Consider the following 17862-nt stretch of genomic DNA (forward strand, 5'->3'; position numbering starts at 1 on the left):
GGCCTGAGACGCGCGGCTCGCTACGAGTCCCTGAGAGGGACAATACAGTGCTGGGGCAGCTGAGAGCCTTCTTATCCATCCTCTCTTCTTGGACAGGAACCTTTCACAAGCTACGAAGATTGTAGTTGAAAGGAAGCTGGCATTCGACCCTAAATATTTTCAAGACGGTTTGTGTCTCGAAACGACAGTCCAGAGTTGTCCCTGATCGCCGGGCGGTGGTGGCGCACCTCTTTAATGCCAGCACTCAGGAGGCAGAGGCAGACGGATCGATGTGAGTTCGAGGTCAGCCTGGTCTACAAAGCGAGTCCAGGGTATTCAAGGCTACACAGAGAGACCCTGTCTCGGGGAAAAACACACACACACACACACACACACACACACACACACAAACCAAAACAAAAACAGAGTTGTCTCTGATCAGGGACCAGAAAAAGGGGTCAGTATTCCCAAATTGTATCTTTCATTCAGACTTGTACCTGGGAACTTCAATTAGTACCATATTTAGAGGGCTTTGTGGGGGGGGGGGCAGGGGGTATCTTTCGTGACAGGATTTTTCTGTGTAGCCTTGGCTGTCCTGGTCTCACTTGTTAGACCAGGCTGCCTCGAACTCACAGAGGTCCACCTGCCTCTGCCTCTGCTTCCTTCCTGAGTATGTACGTACGTACATATGTATGTATGTATGTATATGTGTGTATATATGTGTGTGTGTATATATATATATATATATATATATATATATATATATATATATATATTAAAAGGTTAAAAGGAGAAAGCCAACATCTCTAGACTAGTAAGAGAATCAATCTTCAGCATTCGTGGATGACTCGCACTTTTATAATGTCCTGGTATCGTCTATAAAAATCCTTCTTTCGTATAGGTGATATTACAAAGAAAGCGAAACTCAAGTTCTAAATGTAATGAAGTAGACCAAGGTCCCCAAATTTCGAAAGCATGCCCCGCCCCTTCGCAACCGGAAAAAAGGCATCGGAGCCGGAAGTCGCGGTTCGCAGCCGGAAGTCGGGCTCCGAAAGTGGCGGCCTGAGTTCCGCGGCCGTTGTAGCGGTTGCGGCGGCTCTGCGCCCAGGATCCGGATGGAGGCGGCACGGGATCCCGGCCCGGGACTGTGTTGCAAGCCTGGCGGGCGTCTGGACATGAGCCACGGCTTCGTACACCACATCCGCCGGAACCAGATCGCTCGGTACCGTCCCGCCCCAGGCCCGGGCCGGCCCGATTCGGCCGGGTGACAGCATCTGATTCCCGCTCGGCTCCCCGCAGGGACGACTACGACAAGAAGGTGAAGCAGGCGGCCAAGGAGAAGGCGAGGAGGCGCCATACGCCCGCGCCCACGCGGCCCCGCAAGCCTGACCTACAGGTGTACCTGCCCCGCCACCGAGGTGAGCAGCCGCCGGTCCGCGGCCCCGCCCCCTGGGCAAGCCTCTCTCCTCTGTGTCAGGGCTCCTGCTCACCCAGCCCTTACAGAAGACACTTGTCAGTGTCAGCGCCCCCCGATCTCCGCTCCAGGGCCATTGACCCCCGTTAAGCAGCACTGTTACAGAAGGTACTTGGGACCCAAACCAGGAATCGCTGTCCTCTGGTATTGCCTGCCATGCTGTGTTTTAATATCTCTGCCACCTGGAAGACAGAAAGCCTGGCTGAGATTTTAAAAACAACAAATATGAAACAAAAAGGGACAGTACATAAAATGAAATAAACCGAGTAAATGACCTTTTGTCGGTTTTCCTGTGATCACGAACTTACGTTAGCTAACATATGACACTAAGTTTGTGGGCTGTTATCTACAGAGGGTTTAGATCTTGGGTACATTAACTCATTGAGCCCATGGGAACACCATAAGCTGAGAACTATTATTTCAGTTTCACTGCCTGAAGAAGCAAAATGATAAGTTGTCCAACATCTCGGAGCTAGTAAATGGCAGAGCCTGGAATTGAAACCAGGCCAAAAAAAAAACCTGACCATCCTTTCAGCAGCTTCCAGTGTTAGTTTATTGGAGACATGTGTATCTTGTACCTGCTTTATAGCGGAATTGTGCTAGAGTGGAAATAGAGAGGGAAATGTAAAATCCTGATTGGCAGCTCCCCAGACACACACACTCACTCACACTGCACACATGTGCATACCCAGGGTCTGCCCGAAACTTGGAGGCTTTCTTGGTGCTGTGTTTCCGATACTGGCAGCGGGCAGGGGTGTTAGCATTGTCCCCTCTGCCCTCTCATTCTGGTTTGCCCTTACAGATGGTTCTACCCACCCAGTGAACCCAGACTGTGAGGAATCTGGTGAGAGCAGCAGTAGTGGAAGCTCTGAGCTGGAGCCTCCTGGCCGTCAGCTCTTCTGTTTAGAATATGAGGCGGACAGTGGCGAGATCACAACAGTTACTGTACATCAGGTAACCCTTCTGCAAACAGCGGCAGCCTACTTGGTCCTGGGCCATGACGGAAAGCGCCACCTGACCCCTAGCTGCTGTTTATCTCAGGGCCACTGGGGACACATGGGACTGCTGGGCATAGCCATCAGGTGCAACGCTCTCATCACTCGCTGATTCTTAGCTGGGGGACCAGAGAACTGGTGACCCTCAGCTGAGAATCACTGTTCTGGAACTCCTGAGAAATGAGAAGCCTTAAGCCAGACAGTTGTGTGAAAATGCTGTGCAGGAACAGAGCAGGTCACTTTCCTGAAAGAGACCAGGCTCTGAGCTTCCTGACTCTTCCTCCATATAGGATGATGATCCCAGAAGGGTGAGTGAGGAAGTCTCAGCACACACACCTCTGGATCCCGCCATGCGAGAGGCCCTCAGATTGCGCATCCAGGAGGAGCTTGCAAAGCGCCAGAGCCGACACTGACCGGGCTGAAGGTGGTCAGGCAGGATCCACTGCACTTGGCCGAATTTTGCCCAGGGAGCTCACCTCTAGTTTTGGGGGTGCCAGGACCAGTCTAAACGAACTTCAGGGATCCCTGTTCTTCCCTCCCTCCCGGCAGCTGTTCTTTCCATTTGTGTAACCTGACATTCTGGACTTTTATGACAGCTTTGACTAACTTGGTGTTTGGGAGTAGAGACTTCAGGGGGAGCCAGGGTCATGAAGCCTTTGCCCCTGTGCTGCTTGCTGTCTTGATGAGGTCAGTTGCCAGACTCCTTTATGAGCCATATTTGTTATTTTGTGGTTCTTTGATGTTTCTGCTTTATTCCTCCTTTCCCTAGATCTGTTCTCAGATGTCACTTTTCCTTTCTCCTATCTTTTTGCCTTGGGTAGAATCCTTTTTCCCCACCCTCCCACCATGTGACTGTTTCTCTACCACTCAGGAATTTGGAAGCGGGAGTTCTGGGAGCCTGCCTTCCTAACAAGTTCTCCAAGTAATTCTGATGCCAATAAAATAGGAGAGCTTTGGTTTTGAGGTCTATTTGGAAACATATCTCCTTCCCTTTTCATGGCTTTCCCAAGCTGCTCATTTGCCCCACTGCTTTGTACTGTCTACTAGGAGACCCAGGATGAAGATGTTGAGCCAAGTTACAGTCATTTGTTGGAGAAAAAAAAAAAAGCCCTGCCCTCCTGGGCATGGTGGCACATGCCTTGAATCTCAGCACTCAAGACTCAGGAGGTAGAGACAGGCAGATCACTGGGAGTTGAAGGCCAGGCTGGTTACATAGGGACATTGTGTGTTCCAGGGCAGATAGCTAGGGCTCTATAGAGAGACCCTACCTCAAAAAGTTTTTTTGTTTTTTTTTTTAAAGCGTTAAAAGCAAGAAAAACCTGCCTTGCCTAGGATTACCAAATTCACCCCCTAGCCTTAAACAGATTACCTTCTGCTCAAACCAGAGAGGAATTATCAAAACAAACTCTAAAGTAACTTTCCGATTATTGTTTAGCAATCTCAAATTATTGAGATTGGGAGAGTTGACCATAGCTGTAATTCCGAGGGGCGGGGGTGGGGTGGGCGCTAGTTACAAAAAGGAGATTGAGAAAGAGTGCTGAAGACTACCATAAAGGAAGTGAAATGACCTGTCTCTGCCCTGCGCTTGCTTTTTTCCTACCTGCTGAGAATATGTCTGAACATGGTGATGCACATTTGTAACTCCAGCATGCAGGAGGCCAAAGCTACAAGTTAAAGGCCAATCTGAGCTGTCTCAGAGAAGGGGGGGGGGGGACCTAAATAAATATAACTTAGGTAAAGATCCCTAGACATAGCATTTTTCCAACAGGGGTCATGTTTTCCAACCCAAGGTTAGGCCAAGGTCTGAAGTCCACAACACATCCTGTGCATGGGAATTCAGAGGCGCCTACTATTTCCAGGAAATGAGCGTAACTTGAGCAACTTGAAATGTGAGCTGTAGAAGAGCCTACAGCACTGAGACTGCCAACAGTCAAACCCCCTGCCTCAGGAGGTTGTCTTCTATGTGAAGGCCTTGAGATCATTCTAACTATATCAGCTCAGGAGCTTCTCTCTTCAAGGACACTTGGGGACTTTGCTGGATTTTATCTCACTCTGCTGAAAACATGTAATGTAGCCAGGCATCTGCTTTGTGCCATGAAGACAGTGAGTGAGTCACAGCTTACCGTGCCAGAGCATTCTGGGGCACTGGGTTAGCTGGGCCTGGTTCTGGAGGTGGCTGGGAACCTGAATGCTCTAGACCCAGAGAGCTGGGCCCGGGGCTAAGTGCCTTAAGTTGTCAGTCCTGCTCCCATTCTGCCGTCAAAGCAGAAAGCCTCCCCCCTGTACTTGTTGCACAGTGTTGTAAGTGCCTTTGGACTCCATTGCTAAGATGCCATCCAGAGCCTCCAGGGTGAAAGAGGCTCTGCCAGGCTCCACACTCTTCATCCCAGAGGCCATTTCAGTCTCCAGTTAATCAGGCCACTTTCTGTCTTGAAACACAGGATTCACTGGAACTCTGCTTCTTTGGGGGTCTGTGTTCTGAGAGCTGTGCTTCCTATTTTCTGGTGCTGTTACTGAACCTAGAAAAAAGACCAGAAGAGGAATCTGAGGACCCAGCACCAAAAAGTTTGCCTTTATTCTCACTTCTTGATAAAAGAAGAACTAGAGAGCAGAGTGTTCAGTATAGGCCTTTCATGTGCTTATGTGATCCCTATAAAGACCCTCTTAAATAGGAGCCTGATGGAAACTCCTCTAAGCTCTTTACTTATCAAACGTATGTGAAAGATTTTCCAGCTAAGAAAGCCCTCTTGATTCTTAGCTAAGTTGTCCTCTGTGACTACCTAAAGCCCTAAACCTATACTTTAAGTGAAGAGTGGTCCAGCCTGTGGGCGCTGATGCTGATGTTTTGTAGGCATCCCTGAAGTGCCTCCCTGGGGCCTGCCCTCAGCCTAACAGCTTAGCTGCGTTGCTCTGCTGTTCACTTCTGGGGTCCAGGATAGTGCTGTCCAGTTCACTTGGTAGATGTCTCTTACCTATTTCAAAACTCACAGGACATAGTGAGCTCTCAGAATTTCCCTGTGTCGCCAGGCGGTAGTGTCGCACGCCTTTAGTCCTAGCACTTGAGAGGCAGAGGCAGGTGGATTGCTGTGAATACAAGGCCACTCTGGTCTACAAAGGGAGTCCAGGACAACCAAGGCTACACAGAGACCCTGCCTCGTAAAACAAAAAAATGTCCCTGTGTTGTGACACAGTAGAAGCGGTGCACCGTAGGCGTGACATACAACAAACCACTTCAGAATCAACACTCATTTGAGTAGTTATGCTCTTTTGTGGGGGAGGGAGGAGCTGGGGACAAGGGAGGCTGGGCCAGGTATGATGGTACATGCCTGTAATCCCAGCATGTTAGAGGCTAAAGTGAAAGAATTGCCATGTAGCCAGGCATGGTGGCACATACCATTAATCTCAGCACTTGGGAGGTAGAGGCAGGAAGGTTTCTGAGTTTAAGGCTAGCCTGATCTACATAGCAAGTCCCAGGACTACTGCGTTTGAGGCCAGCCTGAGCTACACAGACCTTGTTTCAAACAACAACAACAAAAATCTCATTCCCATTTTCCCTCAATTCTTACCTAGAATTAAGCTTGTATTTCACAGTTGTAAGTCCTGGGCCAGAGAGTTGGTTTTGCAAGGGGTTTTAAGCTGTGTAAGAATAAATGATAAAGCTAGAGCTGCAGCCCACTGGCAAGCATAGAAGAGTGCCTTTGAGGAGTGTAGGACGAGAAGGGAAGGGATACAGTGTGGCCAGCCCGTGGTGTGAATGGCAAGAACATCCATCTCCGGTCACCTGGGATGCAGTGCCAACTGGAGGTCAGCCCAGGCAGGTGGAAGCCCCTGGAGGGGTGAGTATCGGACTTGCTGTGTCAGGGCGGTGCTTCCCACATGTATGGAAGACAGATGGCTCTCCTACCTGTGAGCCTTTTGGGGAAAATCTCATGGAATGTTGACAGTTATTTGAAACCTTAACTCCTTTGAATTCCTACCCTATCTCCGGGGAGCCCTAGGCGTCCAGCCCAAATTTCCTTGGAGTTGGACTGACGCTACAAGTGCAAATCTTCCTAGTAAAGAGCTCCTTTCTTCCCAGAGCCAGCAGAACAGAAAGCTGGGATTGTGGTGAACGGTTCAAGAGACTGAGTCAAGAGGAGACTGAGAGTCGCCCCAACAACATAGCAACACCTTGTCTCAAAATTTTAAAAAAAGCATCAGCGTGTACCGGCTATATCATGGTGCTAAAGCAGAAAAAGCCATTTCTGGTGTTTCTGTATAGATAAAATGAATTACACAAATTGTTTGAAAATCATGGACGGTATTTTTTTAACCAATAAACTATTTTTACAGCACTGTTTTTGCCAAGAGTTGTGAAATCACTTGTGTACTTGAGGGGGAGGGAGGTTAAATGCTTGCCCTAAAGTCACTCCACTACAGACTGGAAAGCTCACCCTTGCTGTGCTGACTATTTTAAGAGCTGTTCTGGTTGGAGTATAACAGCTAGGCTCATGTAGCATAAGAGTTGCAACTTTCAGCCGGGCAGTGGTGGTGCACGCCTTTAAGCCCAGCACTTGGGAGTCGAGGCAGAGGCAGGCGGATATCTGTGAGTTCGAGGACAGCCTGGTCTACAAAGCGAGTTCCAGGACAGCTAGAGCTGTTACACAGAGAAACCCTATCTCAGAAACAACAACCAAAAAAAAAAAAAAAAAATCAACTTTTAAAGACGTCTGGTCCTACTTTTGTCCTCTTAGGCAGCTTCCTTCTTCAGGTGTTCATAAAAGGCCTTATCAGGACCTGTATCTTTTTTTTTTTTTTTTTTTTTTTTTTTTTTGCGACAGAGTTTCTCTGTGTAGCCTTGGCTGTCCTGGACTCGCTTTGTAGACCAGGCTGGCCTCGAACTCACAGCGATCCACCCACCTCTGCCTCCCGAGTGCTGGGATTAAAGGCGTGCGCCACCACGCCCAGCTAGGACCTGTATCTTAAAGGTGTCTGTTTTAGGGATTATTCAAGTTGACAGGTTAAACCTAAAAGTGCCACCAGCAACACAGCACTGGAGTTCTGGTCACCTAACACCGTGATAAAATAGTCAGTAGGGTTCTTGAGGATTCCTCCAAGGCCTTCCCCTGGTGATAGGCTAGAGACACAAGCCCAGCTCAGTAGGATACAGTGAGTGCTGGGAACCATAAAACTAAGTAGCATGGCAATGTTGGCCTGTGCCATAATGCCAAGATAGAGGCAGGCTATTAGTCAAAAGGTAAAAGCTAAACTGGGCTTGGTGGAGCACACCTTCAATCCCAACATTGGGGAGGCAGAAGTATATTTATTTGCGCGGGGAGCTAGAGAAATGGCTTAGTGATTAAGAGCACTTGATGCTTTTCCAGAAGACTCAAGTTCAATTCCCAGAACACACATGGAAGCACACACTGTCTATAACTCTAGTCCTAGAGGATCTACCACAAGCATGTGCCGCATAGACGTACAGGCAGGCAAAACACCATACACATAAAGGAGTTTTAAAACTTATTTATTTTTTTTTTTGTTTTTCCAGACAGGGTCTCTCTGTGTTAGCCTTGGCTGTCCTGGCTTTGTATACCAGGCTGGCCTTGAACTCACAGCGATCTGCCTGGCTCTGCCTCCCGAGTGCTGGGATTAAAGGTGGGCCACCACCGTCCAGCAAATACATGTTTTTGTTTGGTTTTTCTTTTAAGATTTATTTATGTATACAATGTTCTCCTGCATGTAATAACTTCAGGCCAGATGTGGGGGATAGATCTCACTATAGGTGGTTGTGAGCCACCATGTGGTTGCTGGGAATTGAACTCAAGTGCTGGGAAGAACAGGCAGTGCTCTTAACCTCTGAGCCAACTCTGCAGCCCCGAGTGTGTGTGTGTGTGTGTGTGTGTGTGTGTGTGTGTGTAGAGAGAGAGAGAGTGAGAGTGAGTTTCTTGTGTAGCCTTGGCTGGCCTGGACTCACTTTGTAGACCAGGCTGGCCTAGAACTCACAGTGATCTGCCTGCCTCTGCCTCCCAAATGCAGGGATTACAGGGGTGCACCACTATACCCGGATATATATATAATTTTTTTAGTTAAAAAATTCACCAGCCAGTTACAGGCAGTTCCAACAGCAGGACTACACGGTCCCTATCTTTTGTCTGTTTCGTTTTATTTTATTTTTATTTTTATTTTTTGAGACAGGGTCTTTCTGTGTAGCCTTGACTGTCTTGGACTCGCTTGGTAGACCAGGTTGGCTTTGAACTCAAAGTGTTCCACCTGCCTTCCGAGTGCTGTGCGCCACCACTGGTGGGCTCATAGTCCCTATCTTGAGGGGAAGACAACAAGCTAACCAGGTGTAATGCCATGAGCCTGTAATCCTTCCACTCTGGAGGCTAAAGTCAGAAGGATCCTTAATCAAGACTAGTCTGGATTTCCTAATAGGACACTACTCCCCATCCCCCCCACCTCCCATCCCTCCCACCTCCTATTCCCTCCCCCACCCCCCAGCCAAAGAGCTTTCAAAGATAGTTCACAGCTCCATTTGAACATGTAAGAAAAAAGGTACCTGGTGGGGTTGGAATGTAGTGGGACAGGAAAATATTCCGTGTTACAGAAAGATGCACCTTTGTCTGGATTTCATGCTCACCTCCACCCCTGTCAATTCAGCTAGTGATTGTTGCACAGCCCTGTTTCTTAGCCCAGTTTCTCTAAGTCCTTACAGTAAGAGGAAAAAAATCTGTGCCATTTCTATTCTCCAAAAAGTTTCTCTTCTTAAAGCCCCAACTCACGGTTGCTCTGCTCTGTTTTGTTTTAGCACAGGGAACTTTGTGCAGCTAGCCTTGGTTTCACCGGGCTGGCTATTTCCCACCCCTACCAGCCCAGGATCATGCTCTCTTGCGATAATGATCTGCCTAAGTTTGATTCATGGGGGCCCTCCTGCTGGGGCTGCCTTTTAGGCAGAGTCAGGCATACCTGTGCTGTGTGAGCAGAAGTAGCCGTGACCTTTCCCTCGTGAAAAGAATATTCAGGGTACACACTCGGCCCATCAATTGAGGCGAGACTAATAAATAATTCCCTTATACTGTTTCCTCTTCCTAGATTCCACTCACCTTCCCCCACCTTCCCCTCTGCTAATGAACACCTGGCTGCGTTAATCTTTACTTGACCTACACAGGCACCTGCATATATTTAGAATGAATATCGTTTAGTACCCTATATCTTTATTTTAAGTAAGTGACGAGTTGGAAAACATTTTGGACACGGTGACTTCTGGCCAGTACTGTTTTGTTTTTTGTTTTTTTGTTTTTTTATGCCCCCAAAATAAAAATGAAAACAACCTTCTTTTAGAGTTTGCTAATGGGGCGGGCCGGAGGGTAGAGGGTGGGGTAGCCGAAACTAAATCCAGCGTGCTTGAAGTTTCCTAAACCAGACCCAGGCTTTGGTGCTTTGCTTCTCACCCACCTGCCTCATGCCTGTTGAGACGGCGGTGGGTTAGGGGCGCCACATTGAGTGAGCCTCCCCCAAAATCTTAGAGTGGAGAACGGCTTCTTCCAGCCACGTGCACAATGACAGTCACAGGCGACAGTCACAGGCAGAGCTGCTTGGTTAGCCCGCCCGCCCGCCCGCCTGCCCGCACTCCCACCGCAGGAATGACAAACCCAACTGCCCTCTAGATCTCCGTGTCAGAGGTGTCCGGGCCATAGCCCCGGGCGCCCAGGTTCCCTGGACTTGGGGCACCGCCCACATTTTCCCCCGTGACATTGCCGCGGGGGCTCGGGAGTTGTAGTCTCGGGCGGGGCGCCGGCACCCGGGCCGGGGCTGCACGGACTCCACGTCCCGGCGGGCGGCGCGGCGGGTCTGGGGCCGCCAGGGGCGGGGCCGCTCGGCCCTTTAAACCTTTCAGGGCTGCTCCGAGGGCCGCAGCTGGAGACACGGCCACGAGGGGGCCGAGCAGGGAGCGGCGGCGGCGGGGCGCTCCGGGGAGGTGCGTACTGGACTCCTTTTCTCCCGTGGCCTCCAAGGGATAGCCTTGGGGAGCCCGGCTGTGGAGGGAGGGGATGTTGTCGTTGGCTGCGGACTCCTACCCAAGCTGGGGTCCCTGTGCCCACGCGAGCGGGACCGGGTCAGGCTTCCCTCAAGAACCCGCCCCTTTGCCGGGGCGCAGTGGTCAGGTGGTTTGCCCGCACGCCAACGCCTCGCAGCCTCCCTCGGCCCGGAGCACCCTCCTGGGCTTTCCTTGGCATGATCCCCTTGATTGTCTTAGCTTCAGCCTTCACCGAGCCGGCGTCCCTCAGGCCAGGGAGCATGGCTCTCTTTCCAGATGTTACAGTCCTGCCGGAGCCTCTCAGCGCGCCCGTGGCATTTGGGTAGACCGCGGAGGCCCCAGATGGATAGCCAGAGGGTGCCACGTTCTTGCCGGGGCTCAGCCCAAAGCCTGGATACTCAAACGCCCAAGGAGAGCTCTGGATTAAGTGTTGCCCACCCTCCCCCTCCCCACCCGCCCTGGCCAGTCACCAGACCCTGGACCTTGATCTTTCTCCCCAACCAGGCCAGGGCAGCTGATGATTGTGACCGAAATATCTCAAGGTAGCTGGGCCTGCCCCCTGTTCCCCACCTACCTGTTGTCCTTATCCCCAAACTACCACCACCCTGGCTCCACTCCCTCATGACCGCCTGGATCCTCCTTCCTGTCAGCCTGTCAGCATTCTCCATCACGGGCATATGGACTGTGTGAGTAAGAGGGGTGTGGGTTGGAGTGGGGGGGGGGGCTAATAGAAGCCTGATGGCACACACAAAGCCCCTTGTCTTATTTGTAACTCCAGAATGGTACCCAGGGTCACTCTCTCTGTCACCAAAGCTTGGCCTGATTCCTGGGCACACAGCCTCTTGGGACAAGCTGGCACCACTGCGGTCCAGCAGGACAGCTCTGACATACTTGTAGGCAGGGCAGCATCCAGAGGGTCTCTAGTTGGATCTGCTACAGCATCCATGCCTCCCTCCCTCCCTCCTCACCCCCACCGAATGAGTTCCCAGCAAAGATAGTGAGGCCGAATGAGGCCCAAAGTAAAAGAGCCAGTAGGTGGTGGCTGGGCCTTAAGAGACTTGGGGACAGGGTGACGTTTCTGCTCCCACAGGTATGCCATGGCCGTGATGAACCGCCACGTGTGCCCAGTGGAGAACTGGTATGGAGCCCTCTGCAGATGGCCTCACTCTAAAGCTCCCTTCATCTCTATCCCTCCTTGAGCTCACAAGCCACATGGAGACCCGGTTGTCCTCTGACATTGACATTGGTCTCCAGGCATGACGTCCCGTCCTGTCCATCCACCCACTTCCCAGCATCCCTCATCCTCTTTGCCTCTGCTTCAGGAAGGCCCTGGGGCGGTCTGAAAGGTTTCTCTTTGAGGCCTAAGGCTACAGGCCAAAGTTCTGAGATGCCCCTTCCCCCCAATCTACCTGTGTTCTACTTGCCAGGTCCTACAATGAGTCCTGCTCTCCCGACCCTGCTGAACAAGGGGGCCCTAAGACCTGCTGCACCCTTGCTGATGTTCCCCTCATCAGGTAGGCCCTGGGAACCGGACAGCCCTAGGTCCCTCCAGACTTCCAGAAACCCCCTCAGGCAAAGGGCTGTCGCTGGATCTTAAGAAACATTGTACGGAATCAATTAATAATACCAAGCCAGGCTAGCAGTTGGGAAGTAGGAGTAGGAATGTGAGTTCAAGGCCTGCCCGTGCTGTATGGGACCCTGTCTCAGAGAAGCAGAGAGTGAGGCGGAGCCTGGGCAGTGGGTATGTAGTTCAGTTGTGCCTAATATGCACAAAGCCCAGCACCACGTACCACTAGATGTGGCAGCATGCACCTGCAGTCCAGCAAGAGAATTAGACAGTTAAGGTCATCCCGAGCTAGTTTTTGGCCAGCTGGAGCAACGTAAGACTATGTTTCAAAAATAAATAAGTGCACGACTTGCTACTTCTAGCAGCTGGGCATCCTGCTGAGTTTTATATGCCAGTAGTGGTTTTTATTCCTTCCTGCAGGTTAGGTTCTGTTCTTTTCACCACTTCTATGTGTGGAAACAGAGGCTTGGAGATTCTCACTCAGGTCACACAGCTAGCCAAGGAAAGCAGACCACAGCTGCAGGCCTCAGCAAGGAGTCTCAGATCTGCCAGGCACTCTAGGGCACCTCTTTATCTCTCTCATACGTATGAACACTACTTAAATCAGAGGCTTGCCTGCTGAGGACCAAGCACAGATAAAGCCCTTGAGGGGGAGGAGTGGGGAGGGGTGTAGAAGGCCACCAGTACTCCTGCCTCACTGCCCTTACCCCTCTCCTCAGCAAGTGTGGCACATATCCCCCAGAGAGCTGCCTCTTCAGCCTCATTGGCAACATGGGTGCTTTTATGGGTGAGTTATACTACCAGACCCCCCACCCTTCACCTCCAGAAAAGCCCAGAAACCTTTACTCTGCAGACAGGGCCCTATACCACCAAGGGCCAGATGCTAATTAGTTTTCAGAGGGCTGCCTTGGGTAAAAGCCTGGGGCTGGGGAATGACACAAAAACAGTTTACTCCCTGCTTGTCCACAACCTTGTAGTTCTCAGCAAGAGGCTGGAGTGCCTGAGGGCACTGCAGGAAGCTGGAGGTAGAAAGAAGGGACAAGTGGCCCCAGCACTATTGTCTCCTCCTAGTGGCCCTGATCTGCCTCCTTCGGTATGGGCAGCTCCTGGAGCAGAGTCGGCACTCCTGGATTAACACCACGGCACTCATCACAGGGTGCACCAACGCTGCAGGCCTTGTGGTGGTCAGCAACTTTCAGGTGCCCCCCTCCTCACCGCCCCTAAATAGGGTCTGGGTCCCCTGGGGGCAACACCTGGAGGTTGATCAAGGAAGGGAGGGGCTGAGGAGGGAGACAGAAGTGATGGATGGGGCAGAGAGGTGGGGCTTTCTTAGATTAGCTTCTGTCTGGGCCAGGTGGACCATGCTAAGCCTCTACACTACATCGGAACTGGTGTGGCCTTCCTTGCCGGGCTGCTCTTCATGTGCCTGCACTGCTTCCTTTTCTACCATGGGGCCACCACCCCTCTGGACCTGGCCATGGCCCACCTGCGAAGTGTGCTGGCTGTCGTTGCCTTTGTCACCATGGTCCTTAGTATCCTTCTGGTGCGGGGGGGGGGGGGGGGGGGGGGGGGACATCCCCTGCCCAACCCTTCCTTTTCCCTCCCCAGGTTGAGGGTGGGGGTGGGATCTTGAGCCCGGTGACCACTGCCCTAGTCTTCTCATGAGGTCCGATCCTTTACCTCATCTACTTAATTGGGATGGCCAAACAGGTGCCGCCAGACCCACACTTCCCATCGAACCTTTCCTTAGCCCTACTCCAGCTGGAGTCTTCTTCCTCCATGAGAGTTCTCAGCTACAGCATGGGGCTGCCCTGTGTGAATGGGTGTTCGTCCTTGATGTCCTCATTTTCTACGGCACCTTTAGCTATGAGTTTGGGGCGATCTCCTCAGACACACTAGTGGCTGCACTGCAGCCTGCCCCGGGTAGGGCCTGTAAGTCCTCTGGAAGCAGCAGCACCTCTACTCACCTCAACTGTGCTCCTGAGAGCATCGCCATGATTTGAGGGCTGGAGGGTGGCTGGCCCAGCCTCCGAAGCACCGGCACCCTCTACCTTTGCATTTATTTTGTACCAAAAACAATTTTTAGAGAGTATTGTTGGGATTTAGGCTTTCTCCCTCTTGGAGAAGTGGCCATCCAGCATCCACCCGTGCCATAGAGGAGCAGGGCCTTGCCAGCTGCCTCCACTACATGTCCTGCTCCCCCATACCAGAGTAGTATTTTGTGTAAAAGGTCACCTGTCCTCACTTGCCCAGCCAGCCCTTCAGGTGCCTTCTACTCCCAGAGCCAGACAGTCCTGGGACTTCCTGCTGCAGGGATTGGGGGCTGAGGCAGCAGGGCCCCTTAAGTCTGGATGATGGGAGGCGCATGCCTTAGCCTAAGGGAAGGCCCACCCAGCTGCACTCGGGCTCTTCACTCTGCCCCTCACTTCCTCTAGGGCAAATAACACAGCAGAACCACACGAGTATTTTAGTACTTTTTTATATCTATTAAAAGAATTCTAATTTGCATGTTTGCAGTCTGTTCTGGAGAATCAGGAAAGGTCTGCTCCAGTAGGCAGGGATGAAAAGAAGCCCTTTTGTCCAGGAAAGATTCTTAAGGGTTGCCAGGAACTAAAAGTGACAGGTGCCATTCAAATATATCACAGAGTCTGAACATGATGGTAAATATATACCAGTAATCTCAGGAACGGGGAGTCAGAGGCAGGAAGGACCAGCTTGGTCTATACAGGGAGTTTCAAGGCAGCCGGGGTCACGTAGTGAAACCCACTTTCAAGACCTCAAGGAACCAGGTATGGTGGCGAAAGCCTGTAATCCCAGCACTCAGGAAGGCAGAGGCAGGTGGATCTCCGAGTTCGAGGCCAGCCTGGTCTACAAAGCAAGTCTAGGACAGCCAAGGGTACACAGAGAAACCCTGTCTCAAAAACAAAACGAAAACCTCTACAAGAGCTCATCCCCCTTTCTGAGTCTAAACAACTCAAGAGTGGCTTGGCTTTGTAGCCTGACTTCTTTCCCCTATTAGTCTGGTTTGAACTTTGCTTCCTTAATAAGAGGCTTACAAGGGGAGGAATCAGCCAATTTTACAATGTTAAAAGTTTTCTCTGTTGAAATAAAGTACACCCCCAGGATTCCAAGGTTAACTAAAGGTTCCAAGGTTAACTAGAGACTTCCGGAAGGGGGTGGTGCAAGTTAGTTTATCAGTTTTAAATAGCTACAGAGTGCCAGGCTCTGACACAGTTTGACTTCTAAAAGAACACTCAGCCCCAAGCCCTGGCTGCTCCCGGGGCCCCACCACCCAGAGTCTAGAGGCTAGCAGACAGGGAAGTGCACCTTCTGCACCTTTGACAACTTTCTCATTAGCAGCAGGGTAGAGGATCCAGAGCCCCTGCTCCAGCTGGGTGGGGAGAGAAACCTTTAATAAAGATTCAAAGTGCAAAAGGGATGATGTCAAAGTGCAAAAGGGATGATGTCTCAGAGGCCGAGTTCTCAGCCCTAGCCACTGCCTCACGTGTACATGGCTCCATGGAGATTCTCCAGGCGGTGCTGCCGCTGCTGCTTCCGAGCCTGGAAGAAAGACAGCAGGCTAGGCACGGCCAGGCCAGAATACTCATGGATAGGGCCACAGAGCTACTGTCATGGGACCTGTTTTCAGACTTGTAGCATCAACAGTGCTAAGGTCTTTGCCTCTTACCAAACTGACTTGGAAGGGAGCCAAAGCGAGGGATTCAGAGGCCTATCCAAGCTTGCTGAAGTGGAGGGATGGGGCGTGCTGCAGGGATGTGGGGGGGGGGGGGGGGGGGGGAGGCTAGGGCCACTGTACCAGCCCCTACCTTATCTTTCTTGTGCTCTTCGTAACTGGCATCATCAGTGGGCAGCTCATGGCGGCACAGGGGGCAGGAATTCGTCTAGAAAGATCAGAGCAGTGTTCCAGCCCCTTCCTACTCCTGATTCCCACCCCTGCTTTTACCTTTTCCTCGATTTCACCCCGGTCCATAACTAAAAAAGAAAAATAGGAAGTGGTGTTGGGGCAGTACCTTACTTAGCCAGGGCAGAATGCAGCTGGAGTGGAAGAGGTGACGGCAGGGCATCTCAATGACCGTCTCCGCCTCCTCAAATTCCAAAAGGCACACAGGGCACTTGAGCTCTTGACGGGGAAGTAACGATCAGGAGAGCTGTTACCACCCACCCCAACCTCCCACTCAGACCCAGGCTTGGCCTGGAAAAGTAACAGCCAGACTGTAAGTGGATTCGGGGAGATGGCAGGTCTGGCTTATCTGCCCCATACAGAAACAAAACAAAACAAAACAAAACCTTAAGTTCTCACCAGCCTTGGAGCTACTGATGACTGTTCTGGGGAGGCTCTCCACCACAGCCTTGGCAGCGGGGGGAGGCAGGTGGTGTTCCCAGTCTACCAATCCCAAGTCTTCAAAGTCCATCCTATTAAGGAGTGATCTGAGGAAGACGGTGTAAGTTCAGAAGTAAGAAAGCACAATTTTGGTTCCCATAATCCACTGGACACTTGGCAGAAGTTTCTGTCCTGGCTAATAGTAGTAATAATGACTAGTACACAATAAATAACTGTTCACTCAGTACAGCCAGGCGTGGTGGTGCATGCCTTTAATTCCAGCCCAAGGGAGGCAGAGGCAGGTGGATCGCTGTGAGTTTGAGGCCAACCTGGTCAACAAAGTGAGTCCAGGATAACCAAGGCTAACACAGACCCTGTCTCAAAAAAACCCAAAAGAACAAAGACAAAAAACAAAACAAAAAAACCCCAAAAAACTGCTCAGTAGGGGGAAAAAAAAGTGGGGTTGGGACGGAATGTGGTAGCTCACGCCTTCAGTCACAACACTTAGGAGGCTGTGATTTCGAGGCTAACCTTATCTACACATTAATTTCCAGGCAAGTTAAGGATACATAGATTTTCTCAGAACAAAACAGAAGAAAAACACCAGCGCAGCGGTGTGATGTATGGCTTTCAGACACCTCGGCTCGCTTTTCATTCCTATTTTACAGGAAGTTAGCAGTTCAGGAATGACCCGGTGAAGCCACGTTGATTCCCGGGCGGCAGTGGGCGTCTGTGCTTGTTTATTGCTAGCAAAATACTATCCAGTTTACGCACACCGGCAAAGGCCGTGTCCGCCCCCATGGCAGTGCGTGCCTCTGCGCCTCCCACCCTTTCCAGCTTAGTCCTTCCCACGATCCCCTGGCAGGCCCTGCTTATTAGTGGCCCACATCAGCGACTCCGATTCGTCGCGTCGCCAGGCTAACATTTCTACAGTATTCATACCACCTCCCTGGTTTACCCGCCCTCTCAGCCAAAGCCCAACCCAGAAACCTGCTCCCCGGGGCCCAGTTCCAAGCCCCGCGCACTCTCCTCGCGAGCTCCAGCAACATATTGTTGCGGGCCTCGCGGTCAGGGTTCAACGGCTCGCAGTCGTGCTCATCGAAATAAGACGCCATGGCTGCTGGACTGCCGAGGCTTGTCTGACACAGCTTTAGGTTGCCGCTGGAGCGCCGGATCCCGCGCTGGCCAATAAGCGAGCGAGTTTCGAGATATCCACCAATCAGAGTATTCGTGGGGTGGGCATAGTGGCTCGCTGCGCGCACGCAGAGGCGGAAGTACCGATTTAGCCACCTCTCAATGGTCCGGGGAGTCAGGTGACGAAGGGTTTTTAAAGCCAATGAAGTTGGAGAAAGGAAATTCCGGGGACTTTCCGGTACCACGCTCAGCGGGCCCTCGCAGGGCTCCAGAAGTGGAAGTGAAAGCCGGAAGTCTCTGTATCGTGTCTGGTTGGTTGAATTCACCCTCTTGCCCCACCTACTCCTCGAG

The 17862-nt window shown here is 51.4% G+C and overlaps 3 protein-coding genes across 6 annotated transcripts; 2 read left to right on the top strand and 1 right to left on the bottom strand.

The window, feature by feature from the left end:
- Positions 1 to 956: 956 nt before the first annotated feature.
- Positions 957 to 3111, top strand: C13H2orf68 (chromosome 13 C2orf68 homolog). Of its 2 annotated transcripts, XM_051154727.1 has the most exons (4): positions 965 to 1201; positions 1279 to 1397; positions 2256 to 2407; positions 2739 to 3111. In XM_051154727.1, exons 1-4 carry the CDS (start codon positions 1095 to 1097, stop codon positions 2859 to 2861), a joined length of 501 nt encoding a protein of 166 aa, XP_051010684.1. In that variant the 5' UTR covers positions 965 to 1094; the 3' UTR covers positions 2862 to 3111. The 2 variants fall into 2 exon arrangements, with proteins under 2 accessions (XP_051010683.1, XP_051010684.1); XM_051154726.1 differs by lacking the exon at positions 2739 to 3111 and having other exon boundaries at positions 957 to 1201; positions 2256 to 2575.
- Positions 3112 to 10317: 7206 nt separating this feature from the next.
- Positions 10318 to 14543, top strand: Tmem150a (transmembrane protein 150A). Of its 2 annotated transcripts, none has more exons than XM_051154728.1 (8): positions 10318 to 10408; positions 10973 to 11154; positions 11559 to 11606; positions 11896 to 11982; positions 12755 to 12822; positions 13107 to 13234; positions 13390 to 13567; positions 13797 to 14543. In XM_051154728.1, exons 2-8 carry the CDS (start codon positions 11090 to 11092, stop codon positions 14036 to 14038), a joined length of 816 nt encoding a protein of 271 aa, XP_051010685.1. In that variant the 5' UTR covers positions 10318 to 10408; positions 10973 to 11089; the 3' UTR covers positions 14039 to 14543. The 2 variants fall into 2 exon arrangements, with proteins under 2 accessions (XP_051010685.1, XP_051010686.1); XM_051154729.1 differs by having other exon boundaries at positions 13107 to 13219.
- A 938-nt stretch (positions 14544 to 15481) lies between these two features.
- Rnf181 (ring finger protein 181) lies at positions 15482 to 17535 on the bottom strand. Of its 2 annotated transcripts, none has more exons than XM_051154730.1 (5): positions 17368 to 17535; positions 16357 to 16484; positions 16067 to 16176; positions 15863 to 15937; positions 15482 to 15596 (listed from the first exon to the last, which is right to left on the bottom strand). In XM_051154730.1, exons 1-5 carry the CDS (start codon positions 17490 to 17492, stop codon positions 15537 to 15539), a joined length of 498 nt encoding a protein of 165 aa, XP_051010687.1. In that variant the 5' UTR covers positions 17493 to 17535; the 3' UTR covers positions 15482 to 15536. The 2 variants fall into 2 exon arrangements, with proteins under 2 accessions (XP_051010687.1, XP_051010688.1); XM_051154731.1 differs by having other exon boundaries at positions 15505 to 15596; positions 16072 to 16176.
- Positions 17536 to 17862: the final 327 nt, after the last annotated feature.

This window comes from Acomys russatus, chromosome 13, assembly GCF_903995435.1.
Source record: "Acomys russatus chromosome 13, mAcoRus1.1, whole genome shotgun sequence".
Taxonomy (NCBI): Eukaryota; Metazoa; Chordata; class Mammalia; order Rodentia; family Muridae; genus Acomys; species Acomys russatus.

Excerpts from the sequence above, each read along its gene's own strand:
- Tmem150a (XM_051154728.1), top strand. The coding sequence starts at position 11,090 with ATGACCGCCTGGATCCTCCTTCCTGTCAGCCTGTCAGCATTCTCCATC. Across the intron at positions 11,155-11,558 it reads ATCACGGGCATATGGACTGT|GTATGCCATGGCCGTGATGA; the intron begins GTGAGTAAGAGG and ends CTGCTCCCACAG. Across the intron at positions 12,823-13,106 it reads CAACATGGGTGCTTTTATGG|TGGCCCTGATCTGCCTCCTT; the intron begins GTGAGTTATACT and ends GTCTCCTCCTAG.
- C13H2orf68 (XM_051154726.1), top strand. The coding sequence starts at position 1,095 with ATGGAGGCGGCACGGGATCCCGGCCCGGGACTGTGTTGCAAGCCTGGC. Across the intron at positions 1,202-1,278 it reads CGCCGGAACCAGATCGCTCG|GGACGACTACGACAAGAAGG; the intron begins GTACCGTCCCGC and ends GGCTCCCCGCAG. Across the intron at positions 1,398-2,255 it reads GTACCTGCCCCGCCACCGAG|ATGGTTCTACCCACCCAGTG; the intron begins GTGAGCAGCCGC and ends TTGCCCTTACAG.
- Rnf181 (XM_051154730.1), bottom strand. The coding sequence starts at position 17,492 with ATGGCGTCTTATTTCGATGAGCACGACTGCGAGCCGTTGAACCCTGAC. Across the intron at positions 16,485-17,367 it reads AACTGGGCCCCGGGGAGCAG|ATCACTCCTTAATAGGATGG; the intron begins GTTTCTGGGTTG and ends CGTCTTCCTCAG. Across the intron at positions 15,938-16,066 it reads TTCTGCCCTGGCTAAGTAAG|ACGAATTCCTGCCCCCTGTG; the intron begins GTACTGCCCCAA and ends TGATCTTTCTAG.